Here is a 14,546-nt window from a genome sequence, read left to right as displayed (position 1 = left end):
TTTCTGACGAAAAAATAGTGCGTCTTATACACGGAACTTTACGGTAACTTTTGAAAGGATAGTGCTACTGCTTTGAAAGTTGGCAATGATTATGGTCAGAATGTGTTAATGAGGCATGCTTAATTTCAGTTTAATCTAATAATCCCTTCATTGTTGTTACTCTGGTGGTTTACTTCCTGTTTTTTGTCCCATTCATCGCACAGCCAGCACGGTTTGGTAAAGATTAAGCGCTTGAATAGACACTGTACTTCAGAGTCTCTTTTCTCAGTTCACTCTTTTCCTGACTTTGTGTTTTCTTTCCAACATTTAGATAGGTTAGGAGAGTCCATTTGATTTGAGTTATACATCATTTTAAAGCTTAAAGTCTGCTCTTTCAGAATATGGTCTTAACTAAAAATTCATGTCTGGCGACTTTTTGTTTGTTTTGAGGTGCAGGGTCACATATTATACAACATTCTGGCCTAAAGTAATCCAGATGGGGAATGGGAGATTGGTTCAGGGGATACAATGTATGTGAAGAGTTGTTCGCAAAAACCGATAAGTCCATATTTACCAAATGGAGATATTTGCGATTAAAGGTCAAGAAAAATAAAGAGAATAATAAGGAAATTTTTGCTTCTTTTGACCGTAACTTCAAAAATGTACCTTTATATGTAAGGACCAATATATCATTTTAAGGGTATAATTTGTACTTTATAACAGAAACCGTACTTCAAAATCTTCAAAAATGGACTTATCGGTTTTTGCGAACAAACTCTTCAAGTGCTTGAACGGGTCTCCTGTGCGAGCGCTCTATAGTAATCAAATTTCTTAATTTCTTTAAAAAACTAAGCTTGCAAAGGCTTGCGACAAGCTTAGCAGCAAGCATTCCGCGAACTGGTGGCATAGCACACAAGGTTGCAAACTCCCTGCAAGCTTGCAGGTCAGCTAGCCCTGCAAGGTTGCCAGAAGTCAATACACAAGGCTGCAAATTTGCAGGTCAGCTACCAGTAGCCCTGCAAGGTTGCGGCAAGCTAATATGCAAGGTTTCAAACTTTGTGCCAGCTTGCAGGTCAGCTAGCCCTGGAAGGTTGCAGCAAGCTAGCATGTTAGGTTGCGGCTGCTCATTTGAATATTTGGAACCCTGCAAGCTTGCCGCAAGCTTGCCACAGACTGGCCCGCAAGCTTGCAGCGAGCTAGCCAGCAAGCTTGCGGCAAGCTAAAAACTTTGTGCAAGCTTGCAGGTATGTGAGCTAGCCCTGCAAGGTTGCAGCAAGCTAGTATGCAAATTTGCAGCAGCTCATTTAAATATTTGGAACCCTGCAAGCTTGCTGCAAGCTTGCTGCAAGCTTGCTGCAAGCTTGCCACAGGCTGGCCCGCAAGCTTGCAGTGAGCTGGCCGGCAAGCTTGCGGCAAGCTAAAAACTTTGTGCAAGCTTGCAGGTATGTGAGCTAGCCCTGCAAGGTTGCAGCAAGCTAGTATGCAAATTTTTGGCAGCTCATTTAAATATTTGGAACCCTGCAAGCTTGCTGCAAGCTTGCCGCAAGCTTGCCGCAAGCTTGCCGCAAGCTTGCCAAGATCTGGCCCGCAAGCTTGTGGCAAGCTAATCCGCAAGCTTGCGGCAAGCTTGCGAGGCATGCTTTACAGATTTGTATAAGGGTGGGCTGTGATGTACAGCGCACTCGGTACGTCGTGATGTAGACAGGACGTTGAGCACCTTCTGTACATTTCTCTCGTGCTGTTGCCCGCTTCGTGTGCTGCTAGATTGATTGCGCAATGTAACCACAAACCCCGTTATTACGAGATCCGTGGGACCGGCGATATTACCTCGTTATAACCGGTACCTCGTTATAACCATACTCCTTAAAAACAAAGAAAAACATAAGCATGACGTCATATACCCATCCATGAAACTTAAACATATCCTTTGCGTTATTATTACACAATTATTGAGCGTTATTATTGAGAGAATAAAGGGAGATTATTTGTGAATTAGATGAAGAAATAGAGGCTGAAATGATAAGTTAATTCTTTATTGTAATTCTTGTTTGTTAAACTTTTTCTAAACACCAGCGCAAATATGGGGGCAAATACATACTGTAGAGTAACATACAGGCCTTGTTTACCGTAACTTGCTAGGTATTTTTACGCTGTTGGTGCCCAGCGGGAATGCGACGATTTCATGAATCATTTCGGCTGTATCTGGTATTGTACATGTACAATGTATGATCGTTGCGCCCAAATGGATTAAAAATGCGTTCTTTATTTTCTTCCGAAAATCTCTTCGCGTTTTGTACGACCGTTCTTGAAAATATGTGACAGGATTGAATGTGGGAGGTTGTCATCCTGTTTACGCAAATCTGTACCAGATCTATTCAAACTAATAAATGCGTTTGTTTCTTTTTCTGATTTAGGTTAACATGCGTCATTCAACTTTTTTTACGCTACTGTCACCTGGCGAGATCGCGATGATTTCAGAGATAAACATACGTGCGTTGTTTACCGCTAACTTGCGAGGTATTTTACGCTGTTGGTGCCCAGCGGGAATTCGATAATTTCATGAATCATTTGGCCGTAATTTTATATAATGTATGATCGTTGCGCTCGAAGGGATTAAAAATGCGTTCTTTATTTTCTTCCGAAAATCTCTTCGCGTTTTGTACATCCGTTCTTGAACTGTTGAATGCGTTTGTTTCTATTTCCGAGCGCCGATTAAGTAGGTTAACATGCGTTATTCAACAATTTTTACGCTACTATGTCACCCGGCGAGATCGCAATGATTTCATTCATTATTTCGGCTTTAATCATACACACTCATATTTAAATTATCATTCGTTAAATTATGATGAACACATCCAGATCTATTCAAACTAATACATGCGTTTGTTTCTTTTTCCGAGCACCGATTAAGTAGGTTAACATGCGTTATTCAACTATTTTTACTCTACTGTCACCTGGCAGGATCGCGATGATTTCACTAATTATTTCGGCTTTAATCATACACACTCATATTTAAATTATCATTCGTTAAATGATGATGAACACATCCAGATCTGTTCAAACTAATAAATGCGTTTGCTTCTTTTTCTGAACACCGATTAAGTATAGGTTAACATGCGTTACTCAACTATTTTAACGCTATACTGTCACCCGGCGGGATCGGGGCGATGATTTTATTATTTCGGCTTTAATCATCCAAACTCATATTTGCTCAAAACCAGCAAAAGAACTGGAAGTCGGAACTAAAATTGGAAAGGATATAATGATGAGTTGCACACGCATTCCAATTGTCCATTTTTGGTCAAATTTTATTGTCGCTACATGAAAAGTTTTTGAATGCGTTATCTATTTTTTTTTCTCGTTGCGCTGTGGTCTGACCTCATATCACGCACGCGTTTCTCGCGAAAAAGAAAACCGAATGATTATGTTTAATAATTAGTAGGAACATCGGAAGGTGTTCCTGTGTCTTATCGCGTGATTAAGAAGAAAACATGGAAGGAACGGTTCACTGCAAAACGGGAAAAGACGTGGATAGCGAGATTTCGGTTTCCAATGTTTCATTTGTCGCGTGTTTGAAAGCGGCAATTTGGTCAAGAAATGGAACCTCGTTATATCTGATCAAATTGTTTGTTTTTCTTTATCATGATTTAGCGAAATTGTCCTCGTTATAACCGGAATCTCGTTGTGACCGAACACGTTATAACCGATTCGTTCTGCCATTACACGCAAAGGAAAACGGGACCGACGCGATCACCTCGTTATAAGCGGTTCCTCGTTATAACCGAACTCGTTATAACGGGGTTTCCCTGTAGTAGAGGGGACCAGCCAGCCAGCATAGCATGCGTTCTGGAGCTGGAAAAAAAATCGTGGAGTGATGGAGAGAACCGATCTCAAGCGCACGTGTGCACAGCGAACGGCTTTAAATAGTGAATATAGTATTCAACTGGTTCGTATTGTCTTTCAGTAAAAAGGAAATCAGGTGGTTGTTTCACAGGGTTGACAATTGGCAGCACTGTCTGCGGCATTTTAAATCCTTGAGCGAATAAGTTTTCGTATGAGAAAAGATCTAACTCAGTAAGTTTGTGTTGTGTTGAAAGGCAAAAATAATGCTATGCATTTCCAGAGATAATGGTTGGATTCGTAGGTTCAACAAGTGATGCATAAATGTGTATATTTTATGTTAAAAAAACGTGTTTTTTTTCCATACCCTTGATATGACTGAATGAATACAGTCACAGTGTAGTTAAATTGGTATACTTGTCATGCATAAACAGCAATATACGCAGATTTGGTGCATCACTCAAATGATAAGTGGTTTATATCACACATATAAACACATATTACTTTCATTTTGACAATCCTCGAAAAAATAGTAAGATATCAAATAGTAAGGACCTCCCTCATCGCCTTGCTCAAAAAACCCGGACGAGAAACTACTTTCTTTTTTTACTTGGCCTTAGATTGCATAGCTAATGTACAGCATATAAACACACCTTAACAGTAAAGGCCCCTTCCACACAAAGGCCACCTTCTTTGTTTCCCTCTGTCAGACTTTGGTTACAGGTATTGGGTTGTTAATTATAGGAAAATTGTTGTTCTGCTGCTTTTCACTGATGCGACTGAAACAAAGATGACCAATGCCTGTGATTTTTTCTCCATTTTTCTGTATTTCAAACTATTGCAGTATGTTTTGCAGTCTTCTTTCTGTATTTGTGAGACTGTTGTTGATAAATTTCTTTTTTTTTTCTCATACTCATACAATTTTCTGTCTGAACATCACAGGGTCTGCTGGTAGTTGCAAATCCCCCTGAGGCGTGCACAGCCATAGCTCCCCCACCCAATCTGGGAAACGAGTCCAGAACATACCAGTTCTTTGCCCTCATCAGACGCGGAAATTGTGACTTTGACAAGAAGGTGAGATCTCCAGGAAACGTCCCTTCCTTCCGGCAGACTTTGAAGCTTTCACTGAAAGAACTATGCCTGGAAGAAATATACATTAAAGTTCACTATGTATCTCCTCTGTGTTTGGGGCTGGGCTTTTGATAAATGCCATCTGAATCACCTCTGCTCCAAGTACGTAGGTGCTTAACAGGTACAGTATTATGCCTGGCGTGATAATCCAAACCAAGATTTGCTGCCTTGGAAAGTGTGCAAAGATTGTACAGTCACTCAAAAAACAAAAAACAAAAACAAAAACAAAAACAAAACAGACATAAACAAAAAAAAAACAAAACAAAAACAAAGACAAACACAAACACAAACTCAAATTATACAGCTGTAGCTTTTTCATAGTAATTCAAACAAATAATCTGATTTAAATGCATGATTCTGTGTCACCAATTTAAAGCAATTGAAAATTGCTTCGCGTGACACACTTTGGTAGTCCTCTTTGGTTTGCTAATAACCTTTGCATGTGTAGACTTCTGTACATGTAGTGCATGAAAATTTAGAAAGTAGAAATTATCATGAAGATATTGAACCCCAAAACATATCAACATCATTTTCAAAGTTTTTAAGTAAGGTCGTCATCAAATAGAGAAAATTAAATATTTTCCATGATACTGCTCTTTTTACATTTAAGAAAACTCTTTAAGGATCAGAATCATTACATATTCTATATTTCAATTATTTTCTTTGTTTTTCAGCTCCTTCCATCTCAGGTATCTCAAATTGATAACAAATCTGGATAACCATCAGTATTTTTTTTTTCCATTTCAACTCTCAAGTTATTAATTTGATATTGGAGCAAGAGTTTTGAAGCTAGCTTAATTTTGTCCCTGTACATGTACAGTTGTACATATTTGTAAAAGATGATTAACAAATGTTAGGAGTCAAAGCTGTTTAATTTGCTCTCGTTAATTATTGCCGTTCGGATTGTGACACATGATTAAATCATGAAATCACCATAAGTGTGTGCTTGTGTTTACTGAGGATGTGTTTCATTGAAAGGTTGTGATAATACCACAAAGTACTTTAAACTTCAAGTTATACTATCCCATAAGTAATCATGGCTCAAGTGTAACTTTCACTTCCATTATTACTCTTTGTGTTACGAGACCTTGATGTACAATTATGCCATGCTGCAAGAGATATGATAAGCATTCTGTATAGTATAGGAGAGCCATTCCTCCTACTGAGTAAATTAATCTCTCCTTTGTAAAATATATACAGTGTACAGCTGTATCTGTATGGAATCAAGACAGGTACAATTGTACATATGTACATGGTACATATATGATAACATGTCTGCTACCATGTAGATTAGGTATCTAAAAGGTTAATGGGAGATTTTCGCAAAGGGATGGTATACATGAGACTTCAGCTTTGTAGTATTTTTGAAAATTACTGCATAAGGGGAAATTTTTGCGGTGTTGAAATTCTCGCGCATTTCGAGCAATCAGAAACTAGCATAAAAATAAGAGCTTGTGAATACTTTTGCTTGCCTTGTGTTTCAGTAGTTGATGGCTTGATTCCGCGGAATTAAAAACACGCAAAACTCTTCTTACCCTGCCGTGCACGAATAATTAGTCGCACGAAAATATCTGCTTTACAGTATTTTTATTTTTTTTGATAATGAGAAACATCTTAGGAAATATGAAAGAGCATATAATTGTAAGGGGAATTCAAAGTTTATTTGATAAAGTTGGTTTTGAAATGGCCGAGATCTCCAAAACGAAGTGATTGTAATTCAAGGTGGGACCCACCTTTTATTACGATCCCTTTGTTTTACTTGTTTTTGGATATATATCTCAGCCATTTGAAAACAGATTTTTATCAAATAAACTCTGAATTACCCTTAGAATTGTATGCTCTTTAACATTTTATAAAGTGGTTTCTTAAAAAAAAATCAAAGCTGAATCCTCAGCCAATACTATACCATCCCTTTTATTCCTTATTAAAAATGTGAAATTTCTTGCCTTTTGTCTGTTTTTATACCTGTGTTCATACAGCTGTACATGTTTTTATTGTACACACTTCTGTATGTAATTGCCATTTAAATTTACTGTATATATGCAGTCGGAAGTCATATGATTCCCTGCCTACTTTTCTGTCTTTTTTTTTTTATCTCAGGGGGACTATTTGATTTTTTATACTTACTGTATCTATAAATCTGTCTTTGATTCTCTATCCCTTAATTTGCATTGCCCTTATGTCTGTGTCTGTGTGTATGTCTCTGTTTGTGTGTTTGTATATGTTCTGTACGTATGTCTGTCTCTCTGTGTACATGCAAATATTCATTTGTATTCATAAACCTATTTGTGTGTCTTTCTCTCTCTTTTGTCTCGTGTCATGCACACTTTTGGAATACGATTTCTGCATGCTTACCAGGTCTACAATGCACAGCAGAAAGGATACTTTGGTGCCATTGTCTACAACGATGAAGGCAACATGCTTACCACAATGAGTGGAAGTTCTTGTAAGTTGACAAAGTTTTGTTGTCTATATCACAATGTTGTTGAGTGATGATTTTGTTGTTGCTATTGTATTACTAGCCATCATTTTTGAGGAGCACTGGCTCTTCCATTGAGCTCATACTGCATGTAAGATACTGTAAAGCATGAAATTTTCGTGAATTGAAATGCACACTAAACTTTTGGGTTTATAAATGTGGGGTGATTTGCAAAGTGGATATTCTTTAAAATATTGTACTGTGCATTAATAGCACAAAAATACTTTGAGAGATCAGTAATTATGCTCTCGTCCACAAACTTTGAAACAGGTGATATTCACTGAATATTGGCCCAGAGTGAAAATCTGCAATGGAACTACAGTAATCTCACAGCCCAGTGGTTTGCATGATTTCCATTGAGTGGGAAGCATTTCTTTCCTTCTTCATTTTTTAAGTATAACATAGCGGCATCTCAAAAGAAAAAGTTTTATAGAGTGTTCAAGTTAACTGCAATGTTGAAGTCAAGTGGACTCCAAAAGAGCAATGGGAATTTTTTGTCAACCCAGATACATAAAAATTAGGAAATCTGAGGGAATTTTCAAAACTTGATATCACCCTTTATATTGATCGTAAATAAAATGTTCAATGAAGGTTGCGAAAATACCACAGTGTCGCATTCTCTTAATCGCATTAATTTCTGTGTCTTTACTTTCATCCTCTCACTGAGACTTGTGAAACTGAAATTATTTGATTTGTATTTAATAGTTGTCATGAATATATATGTATTTTACTGCGGAACCTGGAGTAGAGTTTCACTTTTATATGTGGTTACCTCAGAGAAGCACAATTAATCACTACCAGGTATTCTGTGTTTGCAAGTTTCTCAACTTCCTTCATGCGTTGTGGATGCACATCTCTGGTGCATCTTTCATATGGTGCCACTTTTTTGCCGGAATAATGGGAGTGGTTGAATTTGTTGGTTGTGTAATCTGGAGTGAAACTTTCCGGGCTGTATGCGATAATTGAGTAATGCTCTCTAGTCCCGTCTAGAATCATTGTCCAATGTGCCGTGTAGTGATATGTCTTCTTTGTTCGCTGTTTCAGAGTGCAATTCCACTCTGCATTTAAAGTTGGCTATACAAAATGTATGGTAAAAGTGGGAATTTTTGATTGTGTGGAAATTTGCACACTTTTTATGCACCAGAAACTAAGGCATTTAAAAGCACCAAAATATCTTTTCCTGCCATACAAAATGTGTATGTACCAGTAATGAAAGTCTTGAATCCACAAAATTAAAAACACATGAAATTCATCTTTACTCGCTAAGTGTGAATGAATAAATGCATGGACATAACCACCTTTGAAGTAGTGGAATGAAATCAGACACAGACACTGTTCGGCCGTCAGATGGTAAAACGGTCTATCTCGAAAATTGCTGTTCTGAGAAAAATGACTTTAAAGTTTAGAGGTTTGAGCTTTTTTAGGAGATGGGTATAATGCACTTTTAGCAATGGGACAAGAAGAAGCGTATTAAACACTGATAACTGAAGAATTTTGTGCTTATTTGGGGTTTTAATTATAAAATAAATGAGATTTTTGTGCAGATAGACTGTTTAACCACAGCACATGTATACACTCCCGCTACACATCATAAGATGGTAAAATGGTCTATCTTCTAGATAGACCACAAACACTATGTAAACTGGTCTAACTTGAAGATAGACCATTTTACTATCTGACAGCGATGATTTAAAAAATCTCAGTTAAGAAGGTTATATGGTTTATGTAAAAGATAGCTTGTTTTACCTCCAAACGATATTACCGACAATGGGCTAACTCAAAGATAGACTGTTTTACCATCAAATCTGAAGGAAAAATACAAAAAAGTACCAAGATAGCGGAAATTATCTCTAAAACAAGACATGGTGGGATTTTCTCGATAGCACCATTGGAAAGAGCATCCTCACATGTCCTGGAAAGTGAATTTACCTCAAAAAGTCAAATTTTCGAGTTACATGTAGACCGTTTTACCATCTGACGGCCGTGTTAGAGGTTTCATCACAATCAGTCAGAGTAAGAATGGAACGGAACTTTCAAGTGTGAAATGCTGTCATGAAACAATTGATATTGCTATTGATACCATAGTATACTATGATGCTTTGTCTTTCTGGTTAAAACTGTTAACAGAGGTATTTGAAAAGTAATGCTATTTTGATATCTTAGAGGCACCGAGGCCGCAGTTTCAACCAGATTCTGTAACCAGAATTTGTTTGGTATTTTGTATCAAAACTTGAAACAAAAGAAGGGAAATGTGAGGTGTGAAGTCATATGGTGAATGCCATGTTGTAGAAGGATCCTATATAGCTACAGTGACCATGAGCAGCACACAATGATGTCACAAAAATGCATTGTGATATCATTTCACAGATAGTGTATCCTAGAGCGTCAAATAGGCCAACATTCTGAAAGAGTTTAAAATATTTATACCCATCATGTGATGCTCTTTCAACTAATCACTAGATGTTAAGATTTTGATCCAAAATATAATAAATACTATTGATAACAACAAAAACAATGAGATGATGATGTCATTACCTCACAAGATTTCTACATGACCTGCACAGGAATCTGCATGTGAATTTACAGTATTTCCCTTCAGACATGACCTCAAATAGGGGAGAAAAAAACCACTTTCATTTAAATGTGTCAAATTATTTTGTGTTATGTGAGAACCTTATTCTGATGACTCCCAGAAAGAAAAGATTGTACAAATTTAAACCATGGTTTATGCAAATTTCTTCTGTGTTAATACGATTGACGGATTGCATGATACGTATGCCAACAGACATCCAGTAACGAACGCATGTTGATACCGGCATCCCAAAGGTATTGCCTATTTCACACTTATTTTAGACCATGGTCTGTATTTGTACATTGGTCTATTCAGTTTTAAACCACCTTCGTGAATTCGGGCCATTGAGTGAACGTCAACCATTTGGTTCCGCTAGAGAATGAGAGCGACGTCGTTGTCCACACAACGGAGAAGTCCCTAATACATGTACCAATGGCAACAAGACGGTGCATGGTGTGACTGACGTTCTCAGATTGTTGTCTTTGAAAGGGTTATTAAAAAAAGGGATGGTATAGTATTGGTGGAGATGAGGACTGGGCTTTTAACTTTCTGCAAGATACCAAGAAACCACTTAGAAAATAATAGAGAGCATACCATTCTGTGCAATTTACGGTTTATTAGATGGAAGTTGGTTTTGGAATTGCTGAGACATCCAAAAACAAAGTAAAACAAAGCAGTCCCAAGTAAAAGGTGGATCCCACCTAGGTTTGCTCTGTTTTGGATTTCTCGGCCATTTCAAAACCAATTTTCATTAAATATACTTTGACTCCCTCTTGGAATTACATGCTCTTTCATATTTCATTAAAAGGTTAACTCAATATCTCCCCCCCCCCAAAAAAAAAAAAAAAAAAATATGTTAGAAAGTTGAAGGTAAGTCTCAACTGAAACTAAACGATCTCTTTAAAGTATCAGGGGAAATTAAAGCTCTCAATGATCAGGATGTCCACACAGTATCCACACGTACACGAGGTTTGACTGGACTTGGCTGGGTACCAGCTGAAAAAAACAGAAAGAGGGATGAGGCTGTAATGGGCTGAAAATATATCTTTGGGGAACCATTTGCTGGTAGAAAGAAACTCTGCTTTGAAAAACCCTCTGTCTGTATCTTGAAGTGCATCTGTACCCTAAAATTCAAATTTCTGACATTGTAGTTTAGTGTATTGGTACACTAAATGTCTCTGAAAAATCTTAGAGTGAGGTTTGGTCAGTCCAAAATGCCTAGAATTACAGATGCCTTATTCTAAAAACTAAGCATGAAGCGCAGTCGATTGCATTCAATTGTGTATATTGTAGTTCGATATCTTTCCGTGCAAATTTCGATGTTCGGTATTGCTTCTTGTACTCACAGACGCACACACATACGACATGTACGTTTACACAGTGACTGGGTGCCGCCAGGAAGCGGTCACACATTCTCCTGTAATAGTGGCATGTGTGTGGACACACAATTCAGGGTTGCGTATTACAAAATTGTAGTCCTGTTTCAGATCAATGATGTAACTTTACCACGTATTGAACTGTATGAAGTACTAATGGTCATATCGCCTGTTGCTTTGATGGTTTGAAAGGACATCACAAGTATTTAAAAGTTCTGTGATCAATCCTTTTGTTTGGCAGAAAGGCATATGTGGTCAAAAATTGCCATTCCTCAGGGACAAAATTGTAAGGTTTTAGGGTAGCCAATATTATACAACAAAGCTTTCTAGCATGTACAATGTAAATCTTATCATTGCTGTTCTAGAAGAAGAGGAGTCATACTAATTACTTATCATCATCAGAACATTACAGCATCCCATATATGGGACACTGACCTTAGATTGGTATTTCAGGACATGAAAGAGTCATTGCTTGGAATAGTCACCATGAGAGCATCAGATGAGGGTTTAAGACATGGCTAATGATGTGTATTTTTGCATAGTACGTAGCATTATGAAGGCATTACCCTCTCTTGAAAAGAAAACTTGCCAAAAAACATTTTTGTTGACATTTTTCTGCATTTCAGTATAATGTCAAAAAATATAGCTTAAAAGTTTTCACAATGTGGGCATTTCCATGGTGGAAGGGTACATGTACATGTATCAGGGCTGTTGCTTTATTTTCTGTTTCCAATGTGCATAACCCCAAATACAACTTTGCCCCAACATTGCTTCAAAGAAGCAGTGTATTACAATTTTTGCTGAAATAAAAAAAATGGGGCTAAGAATGCTATGAAATAACATATAAAGTCAAATTATGATTAATGCTCAATGAAACTTTGTTGATTTTTTTATCTGAATGGCCTAATATTAAAGAAAAAGATAATAACAGCACTCTAATTCTGTCAAACGCTATGTTTTATACCATTTGAAGACTTGGTGGTAAACATATGTGACCCGCTACAACAAAAGGATCCTAAAGTTACTGACGGCCTAGCCGAGAAAGTTGAGTTTGAAGTCACATCATCAAAATTGGTCAAAACAATCGGATTTCTGTTATTTGCATAATTTTGTAGTCTAATGTTTTGTCCATCATCTGCCGAAAGTTTGAAGCTTAATGATCAAGTAAAGGCGAGAAATCACCGTTTTTCTGGGTCATGATTCTCCGACTTTCAATGGAGCAGAAACATCTCCAAAGATTCGGATTTAGCGCCGCAGCTAGACTCCGCCCTTAGCAACGAGGGAGTGATCTTATTGGTCAGTGCATAGCATCCTGATTACCGATTGGTCATGCGTAGACCGCTGGCACTAAGCTTGAATGAACACGACAGAGGTCGCTAGGAGCGTGCCTTCTATTGTCAAGGAGCGAAAACTGTCTCGCCTCCCCTTGATCATGATAACGTCGGAAGGACAACTTTGAAGGCGTTTTTCTCAAAACTCTGATTTCCTCAACCACTTGATATGTGCTGATAAAATCTTCGATATCTCCGCAAGCGAGTTCTTTTATGAGTTGGAATTATAGTAGAGGAGTAAGGGAATAATGTCATGTCATTTTCAGAAAATTGTCATCCCGACTTTCGGACCTTTTTGTTGTAGCGGGTCACATATTATCATGGACTGACAAAGCTCTTTGATAGCATTTAGGCTGGGATTTCTCCAGGTTCAATAAAGTTGTAATCAGTGCTTAAAAGGTCAATTACATTATTGCCTAACAGTCATTAACTATATGGATTTAACTGAACTATATTACAGCAAGTGCTTGTTATATCATGGCCATAAAGAGGGATCAGGTGTGTAGACATCATCTTCACATGGAGCACACAGTTGACTGCCACCATAACTGAGCAAAGTACAGAGTCTGAGTATTATGGGCTTGGTTACTTCACTAGGAACTCTATCAGAGTATCCTGTTTATAATGGCAAAGTCTTTATTTTTGTTTGTTATTCAAGTGATGTCAAGTGTAGCCTTTATTTGCACATGAATGCTCTTGGCTCTAATGAGTAGAGTAAAAAAAAAAACCAAACAACTACAGCAGATTGTTAGACTTTTCATAAAAATTGGACCTGATTCAAGGAAGCTTAGGAATAAAGTTTCACATGTTTTCAGTGAAAGCACACTAGAAGAAATAATGCTGTCAACACCTACATGTACGTGTAAGAACTGTTCCATTGGTTTGTGTGTAATCCTAAAAAGTTTGTACAAAATTTTGCTTTTGATGAGGGATTATTTTGCAACCAAAACACCATTTCCCCTGTAGGCTATCCTAGCAAGATTATTCCCCGACTACAAAATGTGATGTGAAGAACACTATCATTTACTTGTATTTTGATATCATGCCAACAAAGAGGATATTTTGATAGTGAAGATTAATGTGCACATCAGACACACATTCATGAGGTGGTGATGTCATCAACTTGTTAAAGGTACTGTTTACCAGTGGGAGCAGTAATTTATCAGTGAATTGATCAGTAGGTTCGAATCCTGCTCGAGTATGTAAGCCCATGATCTTTTATGGCTACTGCAATTATGAAAACACTGGTCAATTTAGTGCTTATACGTCAATATAGGGAAATTTGTTGAGGACATCTCGACGGAAGAATTTCATGAATTTGAATAATTACGCAGTACCCGCTGCATGCTATACTGATTAAAACCAACACTTGCTGTCGGTTGGAAGCTGGGTGGTCTAGTGGAGATGACGCCTGTCCGGAGATAGGAGGTACATTTGTAGTAGGTCGTGGGTTTGAATCCTGCTCGAGTAGTATGTATATGTACGCCCATGATCTTTTTATCATGGCTACGACTAAAACACTGCTCAATTCGGTGCTTATTTACGTCAATGTAGGGCAATTTGTCACTGAGTTGCAATGAAAACATCTCGATAGAAGAATTTCATGAATTTAATATCGCTATATTTCTCAATAGATTATAACTGTAGATGGTTTGTTCTAGAAACAATTTCATTATAGCTATTGTTCACATTTTACAATACTCACCAGTGATTATAATACTGATAAAGATTTTTACATTGATTGTTTCTATCCGGAGCTCACATTTTAGAACTATTTTGAAACACTACAGCTAGGTTTTTGTTTCATCTGCAAATGGTGAATAATGCCTTTAATTTTC

General features: G+C 37.5%; 1 protein-coding gene across 3 annotated transcripts in view; it reads left to right on the top strand.

The window, feature by feature from the left end:
• LOC139723877 (E3 ubiquitin-protein ligase RNF13-like) overlaps nt 1-14,546 on the top strand; it is an 80,155-nt gene that overhangs the window by 28,755 nt on the left and 36,854 nt on the right. For all 3 annotated transcript variants that reach the window (XM_071635087.1, XM_071635085.1, XM_071635086.1), the window contains exons 3-4: nt 4,762-4,893; nt 7,309-7,396. In XM_071635087.1, the coding sequence (XP_071491188.1) occupies nt 4,762-4,893; nt 7,309-7,396 (220 nt within the window). The remainder of the gene's footprint in view (nt 1-4,761; nt 4,894-7,308; nt 7,397-14,546) is intronic.

This window comes from Diadema antillarum, unplaced genomic scaffold (genome assembly GCF_040938485.1).
Source record: "Diadema antillarum isolate AM-2024a unplaced genomic scaffold, OU_Dant_1.0 scf00000201, whole genome shotgun sequence".
NCBI classification, from domain to species: Eukaryota; Metazoa; Echinodermata; class Echinoidea; order Diadematoida; family Diadematidae; genus Diadema; species Diadema antillarum.
The sequence above is the reverse complement of the archived record's forward strand: the minus strand, read 5'-3'. Positions and strand labels throughout refer to the sequence as shown.